This window comes from Myotis lucifugus, unplaced genomic scaffold (genome assembly GCF_000147115.1).
Source record: "Myotis lucifugus unplaced genomic scaffold, Myoluc2.0 scaffold_11, whole genome shotgun sequence".
NCBI classification, from domain to species: Eukaryota; Metazoa; Chordata; class Mammalia; order Chiroptera; family Vespertilionidae; genus Myotis; species Myotis lucifugus.
In genome coordinates, this window is record NW_005871059.1 from 12,051,288 (window position 1) to 12,073,862 (window position 22,575).

A 22,575-nucleotide genomic window follows, 5' to 3' on the forward strand; every position below is an offset into this window, starting at 1 on the left:
AGCTTAAATTAGTATTACTTTATTAATGTACTTTAAGAACTCATTTGGATTAAGATTTTATCCGCTATTTTTCCCTACTTTACAGGAAGTCTTTCAGCTCTCCTTCGTTCAAAATGGGGCCCATTGAAAGACAATGAGCAGACAATTGGATTTTATACAAAGCAAATACTCGAAGGATTAAAATACCTCCATGACAATCAGATAGTTCACCGGGATATAAAGGTAGGATGAGCTAGGATTCATTTTCATATGTTCCTTGTTGGGTAATTGTTTTATTTGCAAAAGCCATGTTATGTTATGGGTATTAACTTAGAATGGTGAATAAATAAATCTTAGGAATAGAAATAGAAGATATTGCTCTGTCCTGAATCAATCATTGATATTCATATCTTATCTATGTAAGGAATAAACTCCTTATCCACGTTCAACCAACAAAGATTGAGCTTCCACTACGTGCCTGGCACTGTTCTGTGTGAGTTTTGGCACAGCAGAACAAAATTGAACAGGAGGATGATCCCTGCTTCTGGGAATTTAGAGGCTGGTTAATCTTTGTATCCTTGCCCATAGTATCTACTCAGTAAATATTTATTGAATCAATGAATAAATGATTAGAAGGAAAAAAGAGCCCTAACTGGTTTGGCTCAATAGATAGAGCATTGGCCTTGGACTGGAGAAGTGTTCTCGGTTTGACTCCGGTCAAGGGCATGCACCTTGGTTGTGGGCTCGATCCCCAATAGGGGTTGTGCAGGAGGTAGCTGATTGTTGTTTCTCTTTCATCGATGTTTCTAACACTCTATCCCTCTCTGTAAAAATCAATAAAATATATTAAAAGAAAAAAGAATCTCTTCTCACAACCATCACATATTCATGGATTAAACGAATATTAGATAACTTAGTAGATTCTCTTTAAAAAGAGAATATTCAGAACTAAATTTCTGACAAAGGCTGGACTATGGAAAGTAAATTAATATTACTACCCTAAAATCAACCCAAATATCTATTTATTTGTGATATACTAGTATCTTATTATTCTAGAAAAATAAGTAAAACAACCCAAATGCCTATATATTTGTGATATATCTTATTCTTCTAGAAAAATAAGTAAAATAACATAGAAAAGAAAGTAAAGTGACTGGGGAATTATGACTATCACTAATAACCCGGTGCACAGATTCGTGCACATTGAAAGGAAATTAATTAGAAGAAATATTTTAATATTGCTATTCACCCTTTCTCTATAATAGACGTTTCAACCAAATTCATGATTGACAATGACAGACTGAAAGACAGGCGTTTGGCGCCAGCGAGAGCTTTATATGTATTGCACATACACAAGTTAACTTAGCCTTTTATGGATATAGAATAAACTTGCTTAATTAGAACTGCTTTCTGATTTAGCTAAACTTTTTCCAGCCCAGTGAAGCACCCCAACTTCTCTTTCAGGTAATTGTCAGCAACACAACAGTAAATATCAACATGAAGCAGATTATTATTGTAGATCACGCAGGGAGAACAAAGGGTAAAATATTTAACAATTTTGCGCAGTGAGAAAAACTGAAGTCATTTTCAAGGTCCACCATTTTTTACTTCTTTTCAGTCTGGTCAAGTTTCTAAGCTTTCTAAATCTCCATTTTCCGGCTAACGAAAAGAAAATAGGATTCCACCGAGTCTCCTATCTACCTAACTGCAGGACTTCTGTGAGGATCAAATGAGATGAGGCACATGAAAACACTTCACAGACATTTGGTTACAGTGTGAAATGTTTCCACCTGGCTATAAAGCAAGTCATGTTTCTGGGATGAAGAAACTGCAAGGAGACTAGTCGCTAGGGAGAGGAAGCCAGGCATTGCTACATGACGTCATTACTCGATGCCCACAACCACCATTTTGGGGCTGGGCTGGGCTATGGGCTGCATTTTGCATCTTGGCAGCATTGGCTGCGATTTGGTAGGCTGTCACTCCGGGGTGGTGGTGGGGCCTGTGTCCCATTTGGAGGAAGCCAAGTGTTGCTTTGTCGGCACCAGGTCCACACTGTCATTTCTCTGTAAATGGCCAGTGTGCGTCATGGCAACTCCTGCGTTGAGCGTCTGCCCCCTGGTGGTCAGTGCATGTCATAGCGACTGGTTGTATGGGATGAGGGACACTTAGCATATTAGCCTTTTATATCCTATCTAATAAAAGAGAAACATGGTAATTAGCCATACCTCCGCTACCCTTCCCATTGGCTAATCAGGGCGATATGCAAATTAACTGCCAGCCAAGATGGCAGCCGGCAGCCAGGCAGCTTGAAGCGAACAGGAGGCTTGCTTGCTTCAGTGACAGAGGAAGCCAACGTTCCCCGCCTGCCGCTGCCGGCCTCTGAGCTTGCAGTTTGAAACATTGTTACAAATATAGAAGCTAAACAAAACCCCAGAAACCTGCTTTCAGCCAGCCAGGATCTCAGAGCTGGAGTTGAAACAGTGTTTCAATTATAGAACCCAAACAAACCAGATACCTACTTTCAGCAGCCGAGGCCTCAGAACTGGAGCCAAGCCTCAGAGCTAAAGCTGGCCCAGAATAAAAAAAGAAAAAGAAAAAAAGGAGCAGTTGGGAGCTTCAGTCACCTGCCAGCCTGAAAACAGCCCTCAGCCCCTCACCCAGACTGGCCAGGCACCCAAGCGGGACCCCCACCCTGATCCAGGACACTCTTCAGGGCAAATCAGCCGGCCCCCACCCGTGCACCTGAAGGGGGTGTGACCAGCTGCAAACAGCCATCATCCTCTCATTCAGGCTGTCCAGGCACCCAAGCGGGACCCCCACCCTGATCCAGGACACCCTTCAGGGCAAACCAGCAGGCCCCCACCCATGCACCAGGCCTCTATCCTATATAGTAAAAGGGTAATATGCCTCCCAGCACCGGGATCAGCGGAGCCGCGAGGCCTCCCGGCACCAGGATCAGCGTGACAGGAGGCAGTGCCCAAACCCCCTGATCGCCCTGCGGCTCTGTGTGTGACAGGTGAAGGCGCCCCAACCCCTTGATCAGCCCTGCTTTGTGCCTGATAGGGGGGAGCTCCCCAACTCCCTGATCGCCCTGTGGCTCTGTGTGTGACAGGGTGCGGCGCCCCAACCCCCTGATGGGCCCTGCTCTGTGCATGACAGGGGGTGGCGCCGCAACCTCCCTATCGACCCTTCCTTGAGTGTGACAGGGAGCGGTGCCCCAACCCCCCAATCAGCCCTACCCTGAGCGTGACTAGGGGTGGCATCGCAACCTCCCGATCCGCCCTGCTCTGTGCATGACAGGGGGTGGCGCCCCAGCTCCTCAATCGGCCCTGCTCTGAGCCCAACCAGGGACTGCACCTAGGGATTGGGCCTGCCCTCTGCCACCTGGGACCAGGCCTAAGCCAGCAGGTCATTATCTCCCGAGGGGTCCCAGACTGCAAGAGGGCACAGGCCGGGCTGAGGGACCCCCTCTCCCCCCCGAGTGCACAAATTTTTGTGCACCGGGCCTCTAGTATATAGATAATTGAACTTGTTATACATGTACCATGCATAGGCAACCCCTGCCATCTGTAAACTGTAGCAAGCTCTAACTAACCATGTTTGACCTTGTGACCCAAGTGGCAATTGTGGACAACTGATAACATATAAACAAAAATGGTGTCAAGAATTTCTTGTTGAGATTAACTATTAATGAAGAATACAGAATTAGTGTCCTTGTTTGCTCTAAGGACACCTTTTCTTGTTGGATTTGCGAGCCAACAATACACAGGATTGGAAGAAATGTAATGTTTTTTATTAAAGTCCTCTCTTTTCTAGGGTGACAATGTGTTGATTAATACCTATAGTGGTGTTCTCAAGATCTCTGACTTCGGCACATCAAAGAGGCTTGCTGGCATAAACCCAAGCACTGAAACTTTTACTGGTATGTTTTTGCAATGATGATACAGCTCTTATGTAATTAAAGAAATAATTGCTGCGTTTGAACATAATGTAAGAGATAAATTTAGTTGTTCTCACAAATATTAATGTTGATATCTTTTGATGATTACTGAAAAATGATATACAGAAGTTGATCTGACCCTTTTCTCATCTTAAATTTATATGACCTATTCAATCTCCTTGCTTGATGCTACTGAAGATTTTTTTTTTAACTCTTCATTTGTTTGTTTTTCTTTTCATATCATTACTTCTCTCCTGTCTGGCCTACAATCAATATAATCCTGACAAGATTTTTTAAAAACATTTTTCAGCCTAACCTCTCTGTGATTCTTACTCATACCTTAATCACTTCCCATGTGGACTATGAATTCCCTCTTTTCTAATCTGTTTACTCCCTGTGATGCATTCCCCTGCTCACAACATAAATAACTGCAGGATTTCAGTCCCTTTCAATCCTGAAAGAGGAAGTGACTCACCAACTCAGAAGTGGGGTGGGGAGAGAGCTTTCCTCAGAGGTTAGGCAATGCAACCACTGAGCTGCCTCTAGAGCAAAGTCCTGGGAGGCAGGAGACACAGGGGTTCTAAAAAGGCAACAGTGGCCAAGAGGAAACCGAGGCTCAGAGAGATTCATGACTGCCCAGCAGTCACCGGGAGGGCATCCGAAACTTCAGCCCTGCTCTCCATTCCAAGCTCTTAGCACTCCATTCTGCTATTTCTCAGGAAGTATTATTATTAGAGAAAGATTTAGGAGGGAAAAAAGATAATGAATTAAGCAAAATGGCCAGATGTCCCCATTTCTTAGTTCTGTGAGGTAGGTGGTAGTACCTCCATTTTGCAGATTAGGAAATTGAGAGAAAACGGACATCAAAGTCACAACAGTTTATAAATGATAAGGTCAGATTTTTTTTTATCTACCCTTTGCTCTCTGCTTTGGCCTTCTTGTGTCAGTCAGTATTTCTCTCCACCTTGCTGAAGTATCTATTCTGGAAGCCTGGAAGGGGGAAAAGAGAGAAATTCCATATGTTTTCTCCTCAGAACACCCTATCAGCAACACCTCTGGCCTAGTTCCTACTATAACAGCAATGGGAATTTCAGGGTAAAGAGTTAAACACATTTAGAATGCATTTTCTTTTCTTTTTCAAAATAGGTTCTAATTTATTAGTAATTTCAGATGTCTTTATGTTTCTTTTCTCATTCTGTATCAGTTTGGCAAGAGACATTTTAAATGCTTCCAAGACTCAGTAACTTCTGAGAGGAAAATCCCTACTTTCAGACACTTTATTTGGGCGAGATGTTACTTGAATATCTCCTGATAATCTTGAAAACATTTTTTGTTAGTTCTCGAAGGAGTTCTAGTAAAGTGGTCATCCAGGGCCCTGTGCTTGTACGTCTCTCAGTGGCCTCACGTGGAGACACGTATGATTAATGTGCTGAGTCTGTCTCCAGCGCTGGTCAGGAGGGCCTGGGTGTGCGGACCTGGATTCTCGGCCGTAGGCCTTGGAACTAGCCACGTCCCGGGCGCTTAGTCAGCCTCTGATGAACTGCGCTGAAAGACCTCGGTCCATTTCACTGCCTGGTCATGTGATGAGAGGGAAGGCAGCAGCGACCACCATCTATAGAGTGTATACCGAACTGTGCTAAGTGCTTTATATATGTTATTTCACTGAAATTCATATATCAGCCCTAATCCTTAGGTATCATTATCCCAGTTTAGGGTGAGAAAATGAAGGTTCAAGGAGGTTAAGTAGCTTGCCCAAGGTCACAAAGCTAACCAGTCATAGAGCTACGCTTCAAACCAGACGTAACATGCCGAATGGAATTAACTTCTCCCCAGACCTGTTCCACCCACACTTTTCCCCATTGCAGTTAATGGCCACTCCAAACTTAGAATTATCCGTGGCGCTTCTCTTTTCTCACACTCCCACCCAATCCATCAGGGAAACCTATTGGCTCTACCTTCAAAGTGTGTCCAAAATTGGAACAGTTCCTCACTGCCTCCACTGCTATCACCCGCGTTTCTCACCTGCGTTACCTCAATAACCTCTTCTCCCTGCCTCCTCTCTTGCCCCCTATGTCCATTCTCAACCTCAGCCCTATCACTCAGAGACCGCAGTGGCTTGCTACTTCTGTCACAGCAAACAAACGCCGAAGTCCTTAAATGGTGGACAATTTGGAATTCGTCACCATTTAGACCTCATTTCCTACTCTTCCCCCCTTGCTCACTCTGTCCCAGAAACTTAGGTCTTCCTGCCTTTCCTTCATCATGCTGCAGGGCCTTTGCACAAGCTTTTCCTGCTGCTTCAACACTCTTCTCCCAGCCATCTGCATGGCGGAGTCCTTCTCCTCCTTCAGGTCTTACCTCAGATGTCATCTCGGTGAGCCCCTCCCTATTTGCATGGCAGCCCTCCCTGGTCACATCTGCTACCCTTTTCTTACTCTTGTTTTTTTTGGGGGGGGTTGTCATGATACATAACTTTCTAATATACTATACAACTTACTTGTTTATTATGCTGTAGTTTATTGTCTGTCTCCCACTGCAAAAACGTCAGCTCCACAAGCACAGAGATTTCTGTCTCTTTATTCTGCAGCTATATTTTAAATGCCTAGAACAGTGCCCAGCCCATGGTAGGCCCTTAATATGGAACTGCTGGACATATGAATGAATGGACACAGTGTGATGTCAAAATTGAAGCTTGTAGCTACTAAGCTGTAGTGGCTCCCCAGACTGGCTTGCAGCTTCGTTACCCAGCTCTGTAAATCTCTTTATATAAAATATTATGTGTCATGTGTTTGTGGAGTGAAGGGAACAGATATGAACACATGACCAAACCTGTTTTTATTGCCACTTGCTCAATGAGGGATAATTAAACACAATTGGCAGGTAGCGCTCTTTGAAATATCTGATGAATAAAAACATTGCATAATTTATTATTAAGATATTACTTGAATTGTCCAATTCTTTTCAATTCATATATTATTGATCAGTTATGATGCCTACTCCGATATTAAAACAACTCAAATTCTCTCAGTAATTCTATTTTAGACCCAGAGACAACAGAAAGGAGCAGTAGGCTTCAACACATACTTTTTAAAGACCACTTGATTTAATTTACATCATAAAACATGATCACTTTGGGGGCAGCTATAAACGAAGATAAACACAGTACTTTTCTCCCAAGCATAGGTGACTTGAGGAGTGTGGTGGCCTGATCCTTGGCCAGGTGAAATGCTTCCGTCCAGGAATTTTGCTGATTTAAGCTGAGAGCAGACATGTGCAGGTGTATGTGAACATGAACTTGAGCTACTGCTACGTAATGATGAGGTCTGGAGGATAAACCTGCCAAGATAACAATACTAAATTAATTGACAAAATTAATAGACTTTATTTATTTTTATGACAACAGCCAGCTTCTAGCTCATGACAGTAGCTTTCATAGGAACAACTTAGAGGAATTTTGCATAGCAGTTTTCACCTACAAATCATGCACAAGGCATTTGTAAAAGGTGGTGTCTCTATTTATCAAAATGTCTATCATTGGTTATGAATCAGAAAAGATTGAAGTAGCACTTTTGGCAAATGCCTCAAGATTTGAAATAATTCAAGATGGCATCGTGGAGGAGTTCCTATTTGCTGATTATACCATTTGTATGAATATATCAGAAGCAGGGGATGTGGCAATAATCTGTTTCTCTTCCCACTCTGTCCTCATTGCTCGACTTCGGGGAATCACTGCAGCAGGCGTTAGAAACACAAATCCAGCCTCTCACTTGAGCCAATGATACAACTGCAGTTGAGTGTTTATCAGAGATATACCAGACCACAACTAGAAACACGGGATCTTGGCTCCCCACTTAATTCTCTTTCCATCATATTGCATTCTTCAACTCTCTGATTCTTTATATAAAATATCCTCTCTTTTTTTTTTCATTTTATTCTTCACTCTGTACCTGGTGATTTGTCTGTACTGATGGCTCATGGCCTGTCTTTGACCTGTTAAACCCATTATTCCATGGACCACAGGCACATAGCAGAAGTCGTAAATATTTGATTTATAGATTTACATTATTTTGACAATACCTTTTAGAATCTGCATGCTTGAATGATTTAGAAATAAGAATGAAAACAGAAGAACTAAGCATTCAAATCAGGAATTGAGAAATATAAATCTAAGGAAATTGATGAATGACCTAGACTTTTCTTGGAAAAGATTAGAAGTATTCATAATGAGAGTTTTCACGTGCTTCAAAAACGGATTTTAGAAAACGTGTGTTGGTGTATTCTCTGTTGTTCTCAAATGACCAGTTGTTAGAAGTTTCTAAGAGGTCCTAATGGAATAATGCCTTAATTATACTATTTAAGAAATGAGAACGTATCTGTTCATATCCAGGTAATATTGGTAAACTATTTTCACCTCACTAATAAAATCCATTATAAAAACTGCTATTTTCTCTTGTATTCACAGCAGAGAAAAACTGGCATTCAAAAAGGATGCAGTATGAAGACCTGAATCATACTGTTAAAGTGTCTTATTTACGTAGAGGAATTGAAACTGTCATTAGATGTTCTCTTTTGAAGTAGGATTGTGTTTGTGCTCTTCCCAGGTACCCTTCAGTACATGGCACCAGAAATAATAGACAAAGGACCCAGAGGCTATGGGAAAGCAGCAGACATTTGGTCTTTGGGTTGCACCATCATCGAAATGGCCACAGGGAAACCGCCCTTTTATGAACTGGGAGAACCACAAGCAGCAATGTTCAAGGTCACATTTTGTATATCTTAAATATCTTAAAAACCAGTGGGTAAAACTGCTGGCTGTTCCGTGTGTGCATGCCATCTGCTTTTAGCCAGAAGGCAAGGAGCCTAAGTGAGCACCGTCTGAGAGCATATTATAGTTCAAGATGATTCACTCCCCTCAGTCGGTGCCTCATAAGAGGCTCTCCCCACCTTAGTTTTCTCAGCTATAAAGCGGCACGCAGTGTAACTTCCATTGACCACATTTTCACAGTGCAGTGTAAAGAACACACCACTCCATGGAAGATGGTGTAAGCTCTTTGGGAAACACAGGTTAAAAAGCTTCCATGGAGGTAGATATAAGAACATTTTTTATCTATTTAAGTTTAAACCAAATAAATATTTTCCTTTACTTTATTATAAGAGTTTGACATCTCCATTTAAAAAAGGCATGGTTTTGCTATTTTAAGTACACATCTTATTCTCATACTAGAGGCCCGGTGCATGAAATTTGTGCATGGGAGTGGGGGGGGTCCCTCAGCCAAGCCTGCACTCTCTCGCAATCCAGGACCCCTCAGGGGATGTCTGACTGCCGGTTTAGGCCCACGGGATCAGGCCTAAACAGGCAGTCAGACATCCCTCTCACAATCCAGGACTGATGGCTCCTAACCACTCTGCCTGCCTGCCTGATCACCCCTAACTGCCTTTGCCTCAGCCCTGCTGCCACAGCTTCGTCCGGAAGGTCATTCGGCTGTCCAGTCTAATTAGCATATTATGCTTTTATTATTATAGACTAGAGGCCTGATGCATGAAATTCGTGCAAGGGTAGGACTTCTTTCCCTCTGGCACCTGGGACCTGGGCTTCCCTCCAGCTGCCAGGACCCAGGCTTCCCTCACAGTGGGAGGCTCCACCCACCCACCACAGCCTGCTGTCCAGTGGCCTGGGCCTCCCTCTGTGGGGCGATCTTGGGGCGATGGCCGGGCCCCTGACTAATTGCATCGCACCCACCTTGGCTGGCCTGGCGCCAATGGGTGTCATAAGTGGTCCTGGATGGTCATTTTGCTCTTTGGCCATTCGGTCAATTTGCATATTATGCTTTTATTATATAGGATACTTACTCTTCTAGTCTCTTAATTTGCCCATTAGTAACTCTTTTGGGAGTGGGAAGCAGCCCAAATAGGGAGCATCTGATATCAAAATAGAGCTGAGAGAGCCCTAGGCTACAGCTTCCAAATCTGGAGACTGGGCAAAGCAGTGACCTGTGGCTGAGTCCCTGCAGTTCTCACCTGCTACACCACCACGCCAGAGTGAAGTTTAAACTGAGAACTTGGCCTGGCCGGCATGGCTCAGTGGTTGAGTGTCAACCTATGAACCAGGAGGTCAGGGTTCGATTCCCTGTCAGGGTACATGCCTGGGTTTTGGGCTCAATCCCCAGTAGGGGGTATGCAGCAGGCAGTTGATCAGTGATTCTCTCTCATCATTGATGTTTCTCTCTCTCTCCTTCTTCCTTCTTCTCTGAAATCAATAAAAATATATTTTAAAAAACAAAAATTAAAAATAAAATAAACTGAGAACTTGTTTCCTGAGATGTAAAGCTCACATTCTTCTGTTCTCTAAGGCAGAAGGCTTTTGATAGCTTATTTTTTCCCCCTGCCTCTGACCATGTCTCTAGCACTTTTTCCATTGGTGAAGAGCCTCTCAGGAGAGGCCCTGTGTTACATACCTTTGCTTCTGTACAAAGCTTGGTTTACTTTGAGCTTGAAGATGATGTGATGGGATACTGCTGATACAGAAATGAGTAGTGTAACCAAGCCTGAAGAGTGATGAGAGCTTCCTTTTTTGACATGAATGAATGTCTTTCTCTTCTTGGCCAATCTCTGAAGTTTTTACCAATGTTTAGGACTTCACTCTGAAATGCTGCTGTTACCATCCGTGCAGGGATCATAATACAATGTGCTTTAGACGAGATAGGTAGACTCTGACACTGATTTACAATGTTTAAATCCAGGCTCCAACACAGTCAAGCTAGTTGATGACTTTGAGAAAATTACTTAACCTTCTTGTACCTCAGTTTCCGCATCTCTAAATCGGGAATAAATTTAGTACCTATCTAGTAGAGGTTTTTTGAGGAGTATATGAGATAATATGTGCAAAGCACTTAGAATAGTAAAGGCTATATAAATATTACAAACAATTACATATTACCTATGTAATAATACACTTATATAAACTATATAACATAAAAGATTTCCTTAGAAAATTTTCTCTACTAAATACATGAAAACATTAAAAAACATTTTTTAGAATGGCAGCAATGAAAAGAAAGTTGAATTGCTATAAAAATTCTATTTTATTTAAAGTGTTTTTAAATATCTTTTAATGTAGGCAGTTTGAGACGGGGGAAATATTCATAAATTATGGAGTAGAGGAAAGAACACAAATTTAAGCATTAAAGGTTCAAATCCCAGATTTGCCTTTTTATAACGATATAACCTGATCCCTCTGAGCCTCATTTTCCTCATTGGTGCAACAAATATAATAATATTCAATCCATTGAGTTGTTGGGAGGATTCATGAGATTCATTGAATGAAAATGGAAAAAGCCAAGCACAGTGCCTGGCACATCACTATCATGACAAGCACAAGGATCCAATTAAAAACATCCTTTCTTCTTGCTGGTGTGCGAATGTGTCCTCAAGCCTTGAGGACTGAATTGCTACTTTATAATGCTCTTTAGTGTCTTACGCTAATCACTCTGCCTATGTCATTAATAAAGTTGCAAAAGCACTCTGGAAATTTTCTATAGCCTACAGAAAAAGTATCCTACCTCCCTTTGAGAAAATCCATGAGTTCGTAGCATATGATAAAGGATTTTGTTACAGTAGGAGACCAAGTTATGATGCCGGGAGCTCATGGGATGAGATGTCACTCAGAAGCCCCATTGTGCTGTTTCTTAGGTGGGAATGTTTAAAGTCCACCCGGAGATCCCGGAGTCCATGTCAGCGGAGGCCAAGGCATTCATATTGAAGTGTTTTGAACCAGACCCTGACAAGAGAGCCTGTGCTAATGACTTGCTTATTGATGAGTTCTTAAAAGTTTCAAGCAAAAAGAAAAAGACACAGCCTAAGCTTTCAGGTATGTGGTTGCATTGAAGGAGATACAGTTCAGAGTCCCTAAACCCTAAGCTTTTAAGATGGACGATTTTTCCAGAAACAAGCTAATCTGTCTGTAGATGTCACTGGAATTTGCTGTAAACACTGGCAGTGTTCTCAGGCATCAAGTTTCAGTATCGGGAAGCTGTGTTACCATCACCCTCACAAACGCCAGGACCTCATGCATAATAGTGTTTCATCATTCGGTTAGTAGGTATTTTTACTGTGTCAGTATCTACAGCATTCTAGCATTGCTGATCCAAAGGTTACAGTGGAAAAAAGGTGAAATACAGCCTTTTAGAGCTGAAACTCCAAATTACAACTAATGGGTTACAGGGCTGTTATAGAGCTGAGCTGTTGAATTTTCAATCTTTCTAGATAATATGTTATTTTCATTTTAGGCAGTAGAAAATACTTATTGCTTCTTAGAGAATATCGTTCTGAGTAATTAACTCCTCTCCCCCCAAAAAAAGAAGCATTGCCAGTTATAAGTAAAACAGCAGTGTAAAAATGTTAATTGCATTTTTGCAAGGATTTCCATAACTCATTTCTGAGAGAAAAAAACAAGTAAATGATCTATTCGTTGTTGGTGTTTTGGTGTTTCTATGGGATGAGGGTGGGTAGCTTGAAAGCTTGGAAAGGGCATTGCTTCCCACATCAAGTCCTCACTTTTTGTTGGCTCCTCAGTTTAACAACAACCCCAATGTGTGTTTATGTTATTCTTTGCTTTTCTTCCCACAGCTCTTTCACCTGGATCAAATGGTGAGTTTATTGTTATATTTTCCATTGAGCTGAAGCTGGGTGGGTCATGTGATCAGCTCCTCAAATAGACTCCTCCTCCTCTCCCTGCTTTCAGGGGCGGCTGCTGGTACTAGGGATGTGTGCAGCTGCAAGCCCGGTGGGGCTCATTCTGTCAAAACCCCTCACCTTTCTCTTTCATGAGGGAAGCTTCAGTTGTTCCTCCCTAAATGCATGAGGGTGTTTATATTTTTGAAATCTTCAATTTGAGTGGAGTCCACACTTTCTTAGCTTGGAGCAAGTTGGCCATAGAATCATAGTATCTGAGAACTGGGAAAGAGATCATCTAGTCCCGTGGTCAGCAAACTGCGGCTCGCGAGCCACACACGGCTCTTTGGCCCCTTGAGTGTGGCTCTTCCTAAGCCTTAGGAGTACCCTAATTAAGTGAATAACAATGTACCTACCTATATAGTTTAAGTTTAAAAAAATCGGCTCTCAAAAGAAATTTCAATCGTTGTACTGTTGATATTTGGCTCTGTTGACTAATGAGTTTGCCGACCACTGGTCTAGTCCATTGGTTTCTGAAATTTGTGTTTAGCAGTGAACCCTTTTTTACGTGAATCCTCAGGCAGAGCCCTGATGTATAAGGCTCACAGAGCATATTTGTTTTAGGTAAAACAGGGTTGGAACCTGTGTTCTAGAATCACAGAATCCTACTTACTCACCCCATCCAAGGCAGCCCCAAGGTGCTAAGGTGGACCCTTACACCTCTGAGGAACATGTTTTAAAACGTAGGGATCTTTTCCTTTACTCTATAGAATAAACAGACCTAAAAATGACCTTCCTGAAATCTGACAAGTGGACAGTAAAGACAGAGGGATTGGAACCCAAGGCGTGCTGGGTCTGATGCTTCCTCCACAGTTTCATGCTCCTGAGATCTTCCTGACAGGGCCCACGAGGCCCCTTCCTCACCAACCCCTCCTGCGGGGGTCATATATGGAGCCTGGGAGCAATCCGAATATCATGACCAGACTCTTAGGTTGGAATGAGACACTTCACAGCTAAGACTGCTCTCGTTCAGTAGGCATTGCAGTATGCGTACATTTTCCCAGCGTTAATTCTCTTTCCCTCTTACAAGCAGAATACCTTAGGAGCATATCCTTGCCAGTCCCTGTCCTGGTGGAGGACACGAGCAGCAGCAGTGAATACGGCTCAGTTTCTCCTGACACTGAACTCAAGGTGGACCCCTTCTCTTTCAAAACAAGAGCCAAATCCTGCGGAGAAAAGGATGTGAAAGGAATGCGGACCCTCTTTTTGGGGTAAAGACCTGACTTACTTTGGGGGAAGGAAGCGTGTGGTGTATCACCTTATAAAGGAAAGTGTGATTTGTGCTGTGTGAATTATTGCAGCATTCCAGATGAGAATTTTGAAGATCACAGTGCTCCCCCTTCTCCTGAGGAAAAGGACTCCGGGTTCTTTATGTTGCGGAAGGACAGCGAGAGGCGGGCCACCCTTTACCGGATCCTGAAGGAAGACCAAGACAAAGTTGTGAGAAACTTAATGGAATCTTTGGCTCAGGTAAAACCTTTCATGGATGCTTCATGTTTTCAGAGTTTACATATTTTAACTGTCAAAACCAGTGGGCCGACTGGTGTGGCTCAGTGGTTGAGCGTCGACCTATGAACCAGGAGGTCACAGTTCGATTCCTGGTCAGGGCACATGTCCAGGTTGTGGTCTTGATCCTTAGTAGGGGGCATGTAGGAGGCAGCTAATCAATTATTCTCTCTCGCCATTGATGTTTCTATCTCTCTTACTCAAAGTCAAATGAAAAGTTTTCCTGTTGGTGAAGTTCCCACTAGTCCGTACCAGCCTCTTTTACCCTTCATTTATTCATATATTCAACCAATCAATACACACACATTGAGCAACGTGAATTGCTCATTCTGACTGTAGCTCACAGCTGCCTCTCAGTCACTCCTCTGAGCATGTAGGAAACACTGCAGATGCAGCAGAGGTGGAGGGGCTGCGTTTAGCTGGCAGACGATGGGCAATAACCAGTAAATTACATAGTGGGCGAGGGGCCATTGTGCTATGAAAAAACAAATCTGGCCAGTCCAACTCTGGTTCCCTCATGTATTTGTTCGCTGGGGTTGCCATAACAGATACCATAGACTGCGCAGCTTAAACGCCAGGAACTTACTTCTCACGGTTCTGGAGGCTGGAAGTCTCAGAGCAAGGTGTCGCCAGGTTTGGTTTCTCCCGAGGCCGCTCTCCTTGGCCTGCAGGTGGCGCCTTCTCGCTGTGTCCTCATTGGCCTTTTCTCTGTGCACTCCTGGTGTGGCTTCCTCTCCTTATAAAAACATGAGTCCAATTGGGGTAGGGTCCCACCCTTGCGATCTCATTTAACCTTAATTACTTCCTAAACCCTATCTCCAAACACAAAGTCTAGGGCTTCAGCATAAGAATTTGGGCAGGGAAGGACACAGTTCAGTCCATGACACCTGGCACTTTGTTCCCTGGGATTCTGCTTACAGATACGAGTAGGAACCCCAGGCCTGCTGTCTCCTTTGGCTACAACCTGTCCTGCCCCATCTGTGTGGACTGCATATACCTTCTTCCCTCCCGTCTGTCCTGGGAAAACAGCTGCAAAAAGCATGGAGGAGGAAGAGTTGGTCATGTGTTTAGTTTCTCAGTCTAACAATTTACATTTTTCTCAGTTTGGATTGGGGTGTATGTGGAGCCAGGTGCCCACAAGTGCTCTTACTTCCCTTCTCTCTCTCTCTCCCTTTCTTTCTCTCTCTCTCTCTCTCTCTCTCTCTCTCTCTCTCTCTCTCTCGATACCAATAAAAACATATCCTCAAGTAAGGATAAATTAAAAAAGAGTAAATATGTATTTAAATATATTGGGTGGGCAAAAGTAGGTTTACAGTTAATTAATAAATAATACAAGAATAAACTGTTTTGAATACTCACAACTGTAAACCTACTTTTGCCTCACCCTGTATAGTAGCATATGTAATTAAATATATAGTTATAATGTGTAATAATAATAAATATTGTAAATATAAGAAATTTTAAACATAATAATAGCAAGCAATTTCTATGAGCCAGCTATCGTTCTTGGTATTTCATAGGTATTTGCTCATTTAATCCCCATGAGAATAGTGCTATATAAATAGTTCTGTTAGCATCCTCACTTTGCACAGAGGAGGTGAGTACACTTGCCTAGGCCATGCAGGCCTAAGTGACAGAGCCAGGCAGTCTGGCTCCCAGGTCTGTGCTCTCAACCACCACACTGCTCTCCTTCCTGGGATGACAGATGGTGACAAGTGATGGAAGAAGCATAAAGCAGGGGAGGGGGTGGCATTTGGGGTGAGGGGACAGGAAAATCATTGTGGAGTGAAGGTTCTCCTGTGGCCATTAGTGAAGATACCTGTTTTAGGCCAGAAACACAGGACTCAGGGATTGTTTAAATCTCATGTTCATCCCCAAAGGGTGTGCTGTTCCAGCACAGAAAATGTCTGGTTTTTTGGTGTTTTTCTTTGTCTCTCCACTGGATCATGGGTCCATCGGGGCAGAGACAACCTTGATCACTGTCATTGTCCCACCTCTCAGCACAGAGCCTAGCAAGAAACTCCACTTCCATGACTTTGCTGAAATTCTTAAATTTTTATGTTGGTGAATCCTCTCCAATGCTTTGTGATTTCCTAGTTTCAAGCCCACTTGAATGTTCTCTATAAAAGGACACATGAAAGTAAACCTTATTAAAAGAAGCCATCAGAGGGCATGCCTTGGTGCACCAATAGGAGGGACCAGCGAGGACCAGAAACTGCTGGTCAGAATCACATGCTAAATCCAGAATCAAGTAATATGAGGGTCCTGCTGACTGTACTGCTGAGGCGACTGTGAATCCTTTCCTGTGATTCCAGCTGATGGTCTCGTGGCAGAGCAGGTCCTGACCCAGCTAATTGGGCAGGAGAACGTAACGATCGAGAGCTTGGGCTCAGCCACAGCTTACCTCAGACTTAGTTCCACCATTTAAAGGCTGTGTCGGACTGAGGGTCCCGGGTTCGATTCCGGTCAAGGGCATGTGCCTTGGTTGCGGGCATATCCCCAGTGGGGAGTGTGCAGGAGGCAGCTGATCGATGTTTCTCTCTCATCGATGTTTCTAGCTCTCTATCCCTCTCCATTCTCTGTAAAAAAATCAATAAAATATATTTAAAAAATAAAATAAAATAAATAAAGGCTGTGTGATTTAGGCAAGTTATTTAACTTCTCTGAGGCTGAATTTCCTCACCTATAAAAGAGGAAATGCTATAAAGAATAACTAAGCCCTGGCCGGTTTTGCTCAGTGGATAGAGCGTCGGCCTGTGGACTGAAGGGTCATGGGTTCGATTTTGGTCAGGGGCATATGCCTGGGGTGCAGGAGGCAGCTGATTCTCTCTCATCGTTGATGTTTCTATCTCTCTCTCCCTCTCCTTTCCTCTCTGAAATCAATAAAAATGTATTAACAACAACAACAAAAAAGAATAACTAAGATCATGAGCAATTGAGATCATAGAAAATGTTCCACAGATGTTAGCTATTATTATTGTGATCATCAAACAGGCTAATAACAATATTTAATATCTTTCAATGTTTTTCTACAACCAGATAGAAACAATTCTTTCCATTGTATTACATATTTCTAGGTACATCTTTACATTTAAGCCTACCCTTTATAACAAGACTGAAATGTAGATGGCGGTCAGGTCCTCAAATCAGCCCACGAAAGGCCCTTCAACCTGTAGCATCTTCTGAAATCCACTCATCGTTTTTAAGGAAGTTTAAAGGATAAAGAATAGAGAGCACCTTTGCAAAAGATTCTGTGATGATACCAGGAATGCTTAGGAAAAGGCACCCTGTCAGATGCTACCTTCTGATGATGAATCAGGTGTTACCCGATAACTAAGATGCTCATTCGTGAAGGCACAGTAGTGACTGCACACAGAGACAGGAGTTAAAACAGAAACAACGATTGTGTAAGTGGCTGAAACACGCTAGAGAGACTACATTTCCTGAAGTAGACAGCGTTCCTTTGTAGGACAGTGGCACTCACATCCAAAACCCAGAAGCAACATGTTTTCCTGTTGTGAAAACAATGCTAATGTCAAAAAAATGTTTGCTATTTAAACTGGTGCCAAACATTAACTGATTTTTCACTAGGCTAAGCTTCCAATTCCTGAATAAGTCACATTTTTCTTCTTGAACATGTTTTCATGTTATTATGATATTTCCTGTGAATGTTTACTTTGGGTGTAATTTAGTTCGTGGTAAGAAAATAAACAGTTTATAATTGTTCCCAGTCTCATTTTAAAATATTACCTTAATGACAGCCTTCAGGATTTTCAATATAATCTTTTTTCATGCAAACATCAATATGAGAGAGAGCTTCCAGATGAGAATGTATTGAGAGGAAGAGCTTCCATTTTCGTAGAACCCTAGATATTGTGATTTTTCACAATCCAGTTGAGGCATTTAATTTTAATGATTTAGTAACAAAATGTATAATGTGAGATAGACATGAGCATTATAAAAATCCTGTTTATTAAAAAAAAAAAAACGTTTTTATTGATTTTAGAGAGGAAGGGACAGGGGGAGAGAGAGAGAAACATCAATGATGAGAGAGAATCATTGATTGGCTGCCTCCTGCACATCCCCCACTGGGGATCAAGCCCACAACCCAGGCATGTGCCCCTGACTGGAATCAAACCCAGGACCCTTCAGTCCATAGGCTGAAACTCCATCCACTGAGCCATATCGGCCAGGGCAATCCTGTTGTTTCTTAAAGTTAAAAAGAGAATAAATAACATCCTACTATGTTACCTTTAAGGAAGCAATGTTGCTTGAGCAAATAAAAAGAAATTCAGCTTGAGAGAGGGAATTTTTTAAATTGTATTTTATTTTTAACATATAAAATGTTCCGTTGGTCAATTCTTATGAGTAATTGCTTTGTTGATGGGTAGGAATTGTTTCAAGGACAGAGTTTGAAGCCAGCCCCTTTCAGTTGCAAGGAACTGACATGGTTCAAGGGCAGTTGAAGTACTGGGGACATATAGATAGACACATAGCAATGAGAGAAAGGGACTCTGAAGGAGTCCAACCAGAGTGCCCAGCCAAGCCTAGAGTGTGAGTCCAAGGACTTCAAGTTCCAGGAGTTTGTACATCTCTTCCTGGCTCGGTGGCTATGGGCCCTTTTGGTGTGTCATTTCTGTTTCTGTCCACTTCTCTCCCTATCCATTGCTCCGGCTTCCTGCCTTATGACTAGATGTACTCATGCCCCTGTTTTATGACTTCTCTCTCTGGACAGACTTTGAGCTTAGGGTCCTATGGCTTATTGCTTGAATCTCTCCTTAGTTCCTGATTAAAATTTCTGAGAGTAAGAGTCTTACTGCCTCTGCCTGTCCCTGTTTGGGCAAAGCTTTGTGTATCTGACTGTATCACGGCTATTGGCTAACGTATGGGGTAGGTACCCTTCTTCCCAAAGCCTGATTATTTCTTGGAAAGGACAGGAGGAGGGGAAGGAGCCATATTGTTCAAATATGGTCTTTTTTCCTTAGACGGACTATTTGGCAGTCCAGCCCTTCCCAGCAGGGGCTGTGAGCATGGCAGGCCCACGTTCCTAAGTCCACTGACCGACTGACAAGTTAACTGGCTTTTATTCACAGGGGCCTGAAGAACCTAAACTAAAGTGGGAGCACATCACAACCCTCATCACAAGCCTCAGAGAATTTGTGAGGTCCACCGACCGAAAAATCATAGCCACCACCCTGTCAAAGCTGAAGTTAGAGCTGGACTTCGACAGCCATGGCATCAGTCAGGTCCAGGTGGTGCTCTTCAGCTTCCAAGATGCTGTAAGTATGAAATTTTGCCAGTGTTTTTCCACAGACTCTGGCTAAAATTAGTCAGGAAAATAGGATGAAACTTAAGTTCTCTTGCCTTTCTTTCTTTAATGATTTCAATGAATTCTCTTCTCTTTGGATGAGTGTGAGATGGTTGCCTTTTTGCGTGCTGTGTGAGATTTGTGTTTTCTATGTTTGCATCCCCCAGAGTTAAATATACATAAAAGTGTACACCATGTAAAATAGCAAAACTCATAAACATCTCCATGGCTGAACTTTGTTCTTATGAAATCATTTAGTGGGTCACTGTTTTGGTGACTTGAGCAACAGAACACACTTGAGTCATGCATGCTCTCATTCTGTATGAGAGGTGCCATCTAGTGGACATTGAGAAAATGACCGTACAGATTGGAATGACCACTACTGAATAAAACCAATAATCCCCCACCCCACCCCAACTCAGTTACTAGTAAACATGTTTGTTTAATAAATATTCACTATTTTCTAGCCAGCAATATACTTCAGAGCCCAGAGCATCACTGAAGGAAATTAATGCACATGATCTAATGAGACATGGCTGAGGGTTCCTCTCTCTCAAACAGTTGCTATGCAACACAAGCTAGTCCATCTTCCAAAAGCCTGATTCAAAACCATATGCTATTCTTGAATGAGACTTATCTGTGGAGCTCTGTACCAAAAAAGCCTGAAGCTATTCCTAGAAGGCCCTTACAGGGTACAGATTTAAATAAGAGAGTTCTTGACACTGTCTGTGGTATGAATATAGAAGCACTTTGCATAATTTTATTTAAGTTCAAAAAATTAATTCACCCCTAATGTATTTATTGCTCTTATGTAGAAACTAAAGGCCCAATGCACAAAATTCATGCAAGAGTAGGCCTTCCTTCCCCCGGCTGCTGGCACTGGCTTTCCTCTGGCACCCGGGACCCAGGCTTCCCTCATAGCCCCAGCTTCGTCTGGAAGGTTGTCCAGAAGGATGTCCAGTCTAATTAGCATATTATGCTTTTCTTATTATAGATTATCTTGACAATTATAATTGGAGCATCAAATGATTCCTGATTTAAAACCACATTATAATCCTTCAGCATCCACTGATGTTCTCTGAGACTGTGTAAACCACTCATCTTTGGGCTATATTGTGGGTGGGGACAAGGCTCCTGACATGGTTGAGGTCATGAAAGCAATTGGCAAAGCCTAACATTAACATTCAGTGTTAAAGGCACACTTACACTGCAAGTAGGGAAACCCAACCATCTGGGAATAGAATAAAATAATTCAGTGAATTTGCACTTGCCCACACATGTGGCTTTCAGCCTGGAGGATGAAAAGCAAATTGGCTTGTAGAATTCAGATTGAAAGTGCTTTAGTTATCTCACACACACACACACACACACACACACACACACACACACACACACCACCCTGTTCACTCATTGTCCAGAATGGGAATAACCTGGAGAATGGGCCCTGTGTAATGTACTGTTTAATGAAAAACTAGGAGGAGCAAGTCATGGTCATAGGGGCTCTCTCTTCCATCTTCTGTGTGTGACTCTTGGGAGAAATATTCTAGTTTACCAGGTGTTGTGCCCAATGCTAAATCAAAAAAGCAGGAAACTCCTTTAAGAAATGAAGGTGGTGGGACAGACTCATTTTGATAGGATTTGCTAGAGCAAGTGAGAACCAAGCCCTGACTCATTTTCTTGGGAGTAACTACTGTGAGGAACTCCTCCGACCCACTCCCCTCTAACTGAGAGATTTTGATGAAGATGGAGCAAGGGAAAGAATAAGCAACTGGAACTCCAGCTTTTATAAAGTGCAGGATTGCAGCGAGGTCACCTCCCCAGCTGCCTCTAAGATCTCTAGTCAGAGACTTGTTAGAAAAGTAGCCTCTTTTCTTAGAGGCCAGTGTCAACCAATAATTAGTAGAGTTAATCCACATTTTAAATAAGCGATAAAGGTTATTTTAAAAAGGTAATGCATATGGTTTAAGCATACAGTGGAATATTGTTTATTTACCCTTAAAAAGGAAGTTCTCACATATTATACTAAGTGAAATAAGCCAGTCACAAAAATACTGTGTGATTCCACTTACATGAGTTACCTAGAGTAGTCATATTCATGGAGACAGGAAGTACAGTGGCGGCTGCCAGGGGCTGTGGGGAGAGGGCAATGTGGAGTCATCATTAATAGGTACAGAGTTTCCATTTTGCAAGATGAAAAGAGTTCTGGAGATGAACAGTAGTGATGGTAACACAACCGTGTCAGTATCCTTAATGCCATTGAACCAAACACTTAGAAATAGTTAAGATGGTAAATTTTATGTTATGTTTATCTTACATAATTTTTTAAAAGAAAGGTAATGTGTATATCCATTTCAGTGTCTCTTTAAATGTGTGAGCCCAGCCGGCGTGGCTCGGTGGTTGAGCATCGACCTATGAACCAGGAGGTCAAGGTTCGATTCTTGCTCAGGCCATGTGCTTGAGTAGCAGGCTTGATTCCCAGTAGGAGGCGTGCAGGAGGCAGCCAATCAATGATTCTCTCTCGTCATTGATGTTTCTATCTCTCTCTCCTGCTCCCTTCCTCTCTGAAATCAATAAAAATATATTTAAAAAAAATAAAGAAATGTGTGAAATATTACTTACTCAGTTTAAAAAGGTGCCCTCACAACAGAGAGCTTTAATGTGAACAGCTTTTCTGGAGTGTTGTAACAGATTATTCCCATTTGCAGAGATGTAAAGAACTGTGGGAAGGAAACCAAGGCACACACTGTGGCAAATATGCAGGTAGCTCATACACGCTCACTTCTCCCCTTCACCTGCTTTTTCAGGGCACCAGAGCATGGCGAAGCACTTGGTTGGATTAAACAGCAGGATCGTAACATTTAAGAAAAGTGCTCATTTTTAAAAAGCCCTTCAGACTCTTTTTCCCCCTAATCTCCTCCAACATCCATCTGCAGACGTCATGAAAGGTGGAAACTGCACGTTCTCTGTTCTCACAGAGCACCCTTCTCGTTTAACCAGACTGCCTTTCATTTAAATAATGTATCTCATTTGCTTACATGGGGTTCACTGAACTTTAAATGGAAGTGGCAGTTTTTCACGTGACATAAATTATTCACAACTCAAGGTGAAGAGT

General features: G+C 42.5%; 1 protein-coding gene and 1 long non-coding RNA gene across 3 annotated transcripts in view; one reads left to right on the plus strand and one right to left on the minus strand.

Moving 5' to 3' along the window:
* Window positions 1-22,575, plus strand: part of MAP3K5 (mitogen-activated protein kinase kinase kinase 5) — a 167,604-nt gene that overhangs the window by 126,412 nt on the left and 18,617 nt on the right. Inside the window, 8 exon segments of the mRNA XM_023750205.1 lie at window positions 86-222; window positions 3,796-3,901; window positions 8,521-8,678; window positions 11,609-11,786; window positions 12,545-12,565; window positions 13,683-13,860; window positions 13,951-14,119; window positions 19,249-19,434. Of these exon segments, the coding sequence (XP_023605973.1) occupies window positions 86-222; window positions 3,796-3,901; window positions 8,521-8,678; window positions 11,609-11,786; window positions 12,545-12,565; window positions 13,683-13,860; window positions 13,951-14,119; window positions 19,249-19,434 (1,133 nt within the window).
* LOC111825024 overlaps window positions 6,899-22,575 on the minus strand; it is a 41,237-nt gene continuing 25,560 nt past the window's right edge. The window contains exons 2-6 of one of the 2 annotated variants that reach the window (XR_002828131.1): window positions 21,533-21,593; window positions 14,742-14,891; window positions 13,908-14,065; window positions 13,688-13,815; window positions 6,899-7,255 (exon numbers count right to left, since the gene is read on the minus strand). This is a non-coding gene — a long non-coding RNA (uncharacterized LOC111825024). The remainder of the gene's footprint in view (window positions 7,256-13,687; window positions 13,816-13,907; window positions 14,066-14,741; window positions 14,892-21,532; window positions 21,594-22,575) is intronic. The other variant, XR_002828132.1, reaches the window with a different exon arrangement.